General features: G+C 63.5%; 1 protein-coding gene across 1 annotated transcript in view; it reads right to left on the bottom strand.

Annotated features, from left to right (window-relative positions):
- Positions 1–473: 473 nt before the first annotated feature.
- LOC119942291 overlaps positions 474–6,000 on the bottom strand; it is a 42,272-nt gene continuing 36,745 nt past the window's right edge. Inside the window, exons 14-19 of the mRNA XM_038762995.1 lie at positions 5,426–5,512; positions 4,392–4,499; positions 4,019–4,140; positions 2,876–2,998; positions 2,343–2,382; positions 474–1,187 (exon numbers count right to left, since the gene is read on the bottom strand). Coding sequence (XP_038618923.1) covers positions 1,110–1,187; positions 2,343–2,382; positions 2,876–2,998; positions 4,019–4,140; positions 4,392–4,499; positions 5,426–5,512 — 558 coding nt within the window. The 3' untranslated portion in view covers positions 474–1,109. The remainder of the gene's footprint in view (positions 1,188–2,342; positions 2,383–2,875; positions 2,999–4,018; positions 4,141–4,391; positions 4,500–5,425; positions 5,513–6,000) is intronic.

Here is a 6,000-nt window from a genome sequence, read left to right as displayed (position 1 = left end):
ACTGTTGGCCGAACACGTGGTCGCACGGCAGGCAGATTGGTCGTTAAGCCGCACCGAAAGTAGGCCTGGCTGCTGGGGAGGTTACAAGGTGATCGGGTTGTCCCAGGTGGGGCTCCCACTCTTCACCCCCATTTTCCAGATGAGGGAACCGAGGCCCAGAGAAGCGAAGCGACTTGTCCAAAGCCATACAGCTGCCAACTGGCAGAGCCGGGATCACTTAAGGTACCCAATCGGCCCTCTCCTGCCTTACCTCGCTTATTTCCTACTACACCTGAGCCCGCACTCCTCTAGCGTCAACCTATGTACTGATTGGACCTGCCTGGGGGGAGATGGGGGAGAAAGGGGAGTCTACGACCCCTCCTGCTTCGGCCTCATCCCCACCCTGGGGGCTCCCAGAAGCCCCGGAGGAGCGCTCCCCACCCGTCGCTCCCAGGGGCCGAGGAGGAAAAGGAGTGGATGCGGAGCAGGAGGGAGAACACGCCCAGGGTGAGTTTTATTTCATCAAGAGCCGGCACTACGACGACGCAGACACGACGCGTTCGTCGCTTTTGAACGCGGGAGCTCGTCTGGTTCAAAATAATAACTTAAAATCGGGCCCGGCGGGGGACGGAGTCGGGGCCAGGCGCAAAGGACCGCGGCCCCCCCCCTTGTCCCGGAACCGCTCTGCCCCGGCCCGAGGTCGGTGGGCAGGTGAAACACTTTGGCTGAAGAGGTCCGTTTCGAGACTCGAGCCCCCGGGGGCCGAGAGAACGGGCCCACCGTCCCCCGACCTCCACCCCCGCTTCCCAGCCTGCCGTCGGATACTCTGCCAGCCGGCCACGGGCTATGCGGGCCAAGGGCGTCCCGGGCCCCCTTGGGCCCTCCCTCCTCCGCCCTCTCGGCCCCACCCTGATGGGGAGGGGGGCCGGCTGCTCCACGGTGTCCCCCACCCCTCAGACTGGGGAGAGGAGCGGAGGGGAGGCAGTGGGGCGAGGGAGGAGCTGGGGCCCGGCGCCCTCCCGCAAGGGAAACCCGTTAACGGGTCGGCGGGTGGGCGGTGACGCGCAGAAGCTCTCCGGCAACAAGCAGCCCAACGCCGGGCCCGGGCGACACCTCTCCCCGGACCACGACTACAACTTTTCCAGGATGGACACGAACTTGTTCAGCTGAAGCTGATTGGCTGTCTCGAGGTGGGATCTTTTCAACGCCTGCAGGGGAAAGAAGGGGGCGGACAGCCGTCTGCGGGGAGGGAACACCTCGGGGCGGCCGCTGCGCTCTTTCTGGGAGATGGGACAGACCCTCACCCCTCCCCAACCATGGCTGGGGGGAGCGAGGAACCGTAGAAGTGCTCAGCTCCAGACTCACGGGCCCTGCCTTCGAGAAGCATCACAATAAAGAGCGTTTAGCGGGCGCTCACTCTGTGCCAAGCAGTGGGCTCTACGCCGGAGAAGACCTGAGATTATCCAGGAGGCTCGGCCCACCCCTGATCCACCGGGGGCTGCCAGTGTTAGAGGGAGGGCGAGTCGGGCCTGCGCTCCACCTTCCAAAGGAGGAAACGGAGGCCTGGAGCGGTTACATGGCTGCCTCAGGTCCCGGGTCCCACAGGGGGCCAGCGGCAGAGCCAGGATTAGAACCCGGAGCTCCCGGCGCCCCACGGGACGATGCAGTCCCGGACCCCTCACCTGGCCCCACTCTGGCCCCGCAAGTCCGACAGACGGGAAACCCGGGTCGGGGGTCTCCCCCTGGGGAACTCGGGCCCGCCCCGCAGGAAACGGCACTTTCATCCGGGTTTGGGACTGGCCGCTCTGGGGGCCCGGTCTGTCTACCATTTCCCAACATTTCCCACAAGGGGCCTGCCTTCCCTGTATGCACGCCCGGCAGACATGGGGGTTCGGAGCCTGTGGTCTGCATCTGGCTTTCGGGGGCCCCCCCTTACTGTGGAGGCCTCCGAAGGCATAAAGCGGGGGTCACGGGACGGCTCGCCGAAAGCCGGAGCAACTCCCTGCCTTCGGGGGTGGGGAGGATTTTCCAATGGTCCCTGGCTGAATTCCTCTCTCTTCCCTAATCCCGCCAACTCGGCCTCTCCTACCCCAAGCCCGGAGCCTCCCGGATGGGGCCAGAGCCTGTTGCTGCTGCCCGGGGCTAGGCTGATCCCGGGCATGAGGATGCTAACACCCTCCTCCTCCTCTCCCTCCTAGCTATGTTTCCCCTAACCCCCATCCCACCCCTGGACTGGAAGCTCCTTGAAGACAGGGATCGGGCCTACTGCCTTGACCGTCCTTTCCCCAGCACAGAGTAGAGGCTCGGTAAAAACCGCTGGCAGACGGACAGAGAGCAGACCCGAAGAAGCCAGAGAGACTCACCTTGAGGCGGGAGACGTCCAGTGACTTCGCCCAAGGACACCTGCGAGAGAGAAAGGGTGCGTTTTGGCTTGGCTCTGGGGGGTGGGACAGAACCGTGATGGGGTCTCAGAGCTCCGTGTCCCGGTCACCTCTGGCTGAGGAGGAAGATTAGACCGCCGGTCCCCGCCACTTCCCCCGACCCTGCCGGGGAAGGTCATCTCCAGGGCCGGGGCAGAGTCCCCCTTTCCCACCCGGGGAAACGGGAAACACCAGGGGTAGACAGCCACCACCCGACTGAGATCCGCCCCACGCCTCTAGACTGTAAGCTCATAATGGGCAGGGAATCTGTTTATTGTCATATCGTACTCTCCCAAGCGCTTCGTACAATGCTCCGTACACAGTAAGCGCTCAATAAATACAAATGACTGACCGTCACGGCAGAACTCGGCCCCACGGGCCTCCACTTCCCCTGGCCCTCCCAATAAGCCTCACCACTCTTAGCCCGGCATCAGTTCCGCGGGGAGGGAAAGGAGAAGCTCCAGCGCCCTACTCACTCCTGCAGGTTTTCCATCACCAAGTGAGAGAAATAGATGCCGATGGACTGCAGTTCCACGTTCTGGAAGCTCAGGAACAGGCAGAGTAGTTCACTGACGTATTCCGGCCCAAGGGTCTCCCACCTGAACGGAGAGCGGATGGTTTAGCTGAGGACGTAACCCCGGGGCTGGGGAGAGAGGGAGGTACCAGACCCTCCAGGCCAGCAGCAGCCCCCGACTCCCTGGGATGGGCACCAACCTCCTCGAGGGCAGGGATTGTGGGTTTAGTGCCTGCCGTATACCCCACTGGCACTTATTTCAGTGGCCCGCACTCAATAGACGCTCAACAGCTATAGCCCCTTGTACGCTGGAAGGTCCTGGTAAGCAAGGATCTCGTCTCCCAACTCTCTTTTATTATGCTTTTCCAAGTGCTTACTTCGGCGCTCTGCACGCAAAAATTTTTTAATAGATACCACTAACGGACTGACGGAAAACATCACCTCACTGCCATCTGGGGAGGTGGCAACTTAGTCCGGCCCAAGTATGATTAGCATGAGGGCCCCCAGAAGCTGCATGGTAGCACAAAGCGGGGTCCCCTTAGACTAGAATTTTTGGGGGAGAGGAAATGCACGCCTCTGGTATCTACAGAATTGTTCAGCCCGCACCAGGGGCAGAAGGCCATGGGCGATGGTCAAAACTCGGGAAAAAGCCACAGAGTCCAACAGCCCAGTTGTAGGGCTTCCTCTCCATCCCAAAACTTTGCCACTGAACTCCTTTTCTGCCAACCGTTCACTCCGGACCAAGCACTCGGATGATCGGGTGAGACACGGTCCCCGTCCCGCGTGGGACGAGATGAGAGGGAGAGTGGGGAACTTATCCCCGTTTTACAGATGAAGAGACTGAGGCCCAGAGAGGTTCGGTGACTCGCCCAAGGTCACACGGCAGGCCCAGGGGCAGAGTCGGGGCTAGAGCCTTCCCAGGTTCTTTCCCCCAGGCCCGGCCGCCTATCTAGGAACAGGGATGAAGCGGGTTCACTCCCCAGGGACGTCGAAGCCCGGTCCGAAATGGGACCCCCCACAAATGCCGGCGGGCCCCCCCGGAGGCCTCCCGGCCATCGCCCCCGGGTTGCTACTCCCGGCCCGCCCCAGGGCGAGGTGGGCTTACAGTCGCAGCAACATGTGCTTCCGGTAGCTCAGGTCGCGGGTCACCAGGCGCAGGACGTCGTGGAGGGCGGGTACGTGGTACGAGATTCCCTCCAGGAAGAGCTTCAGGGCCCACAGGTTCTTCTAGGAGGGGGCGGGGTGGGGCGGAGACGGCATCAGCTCCGCATCCGGGGGCGGGGAGGGGGCACCCCTTGACATCCCCACCCTCCCCGGGCCGCCGACCACCCTCCGGGTGCTACGCTCACCCTGGCCTCCGATCCACCCGTTCGGGTCGGGTCCAGCCCCGTCCCGGCTGGGCACCGGTCTCGGGAGGCTTTTCCCACCACCCCTTTTCCTTCCGTGGAGCGGTTGGGGGTCCCCGGCCAGGCTCTCACCCCAAAGGCCAGCATGATTTCCAGCAGGGAGCTGAGCCACGGGAGGTCCGTCAGGAGCATCTGCAGGCCGGCTTGGACGACGAGGATGAAACACGCCTCCAGGGTCAGCTAATATCAAACACAAGGGCCCGGGACGGTCAGGGCGGGCACGGGCCGGGCAGAGCCCGGACGGAGCCTTCCCTGCGGGGATCCCCGGCGGATGGAAGCGGGAGGCCCGGGCCGGCAAGCTGCTGGGAACGTGGGAACGGGTGGACGGCGAGCGGGGGCCGAGGGGAGCGGGCTTGGCTTGCAGCCGCAGCCCCTGGTGACTTTTAAGAGAGAAAACCACTTTAAAGCCAGGGACTCGGGGAGACTAGGGAGATGAGGAAGGGGCAGATCAGTCAGTGGCCAGGAAAGCGTTCGGAACAGGGGAGAGCGGCCGGGGAGGGTTGGGCGTGGGAAGGGAACTGACTCATCTGCCATAATTGGATGTAATGTTGGCGGGGCGCGGGGAGAGGAAGCCGGAAAATGGAGCGGCCCGTCCCCGCCGGGGCCATCGGAACCCAGGGCAGGCCTGTACTGGCGACGGGGCTCCCGGCCGACCGATCCCACGCGGCCAATCTGACGGGAGAGTCCTCAAACCGGGCGCGGGAAGAGCCGACTGGAGCCGAAACCCTCCGGGAGGGTGCACGTTAGCCAGTCGGGGGCTCCGGGCAGGGGGCTGCTCCGGCCCCGTGGGCAGGTTTGAGGCAGCATTCCTAGCTGGGAAGGCCTCAGCCGCCCTCGTTTGAGCTACTAGTGGCTCCTTTCCCAGACCTGGAAGTTTAGGGAGTGCATTGCTGCCAACCCAGACCAAGTTTCTCTACCTTGTCAACTGGGGAGGCTGGTTCAGACCCTCAGCGCGCCCTCCCCCCCGCCACTCAGCACACCAGAAAGAACTGGTGGCCGCCCAGCTTGGGGCACCAGGTTGAAAGCCACCGTGATCTAGGGCCCTGAACCCATGGGGGTGGGGGGAAAGGGGCCAGTGTTGTGGAGGGGAAAAGCCACGCACTCACCGAACCGTAAAATATGCTCGAGGGCAACGAGGCGTTGGCTTTGGACTTGAGTTCTTTGAGGATATCGCAGGAGGCGGAGAGCACCGTCTGCAAGGAAGGTTTTGCGGGTATAAACGCCTTTGAGGGACTCATTCCCTACCAGCCGGGAGTCCCAGCTGGCCTCTGCGCCGCCTTGGACGGTGGCGGCGGGAGCACTGGGGGGGAAGCGTGCCGTCCTGAGCGCTTTTGGGCCCGGTTCCCCACCGGGAGTGGGAGTGGATGGGCAAGGAGGGTGTGGAGGGGAAGCAGGGCTCAGAGACAATCTTCCGAGGGCCTCCAGACGAAGGCACCCTGGGCTGGCCTTGCCCATGGAGAGGCGGGGAAGCGGGGCCTACCCCAGGAGCCACGGCTGGAAGATGGATGGGAACATCGCCCAGAACCGCTAACCAATTTCTCCCCCCGGGGTGCTTCTGGAGGGCAGATGGGAACACCTCCCAGGATACCTGACCACCCTGAGAAGCAGTGTGGCCTAGCGGGTAAAGCCTGGGGGTCAGAGGACCTGGGTTCTCATCCCGGCTCCGCCACTTGTCTGCTGG

The sequence above is a fragment of the Tachyglossus aculeatus genome, chromosome 21 (genome assembly GCF_015852505.1).
Source record: "Tachyglossus aculeatus isolate mTacAcu1 chromosome 21, mTacAcu1.pri, whole genome shotgun sequence".
In the NCBI taxonomy this organism is placed as follows: Eukaryota; Metazoa; Chordata; class Mammalia; order Monotremata; family Tachyglossidae; genus Tachyglossus; species Tachyglossus aculeatus.
Note: the sequence above shows the minus strand (reverse complement) of the source record. Positions and strands in the feature narration are given on the sequence as shown.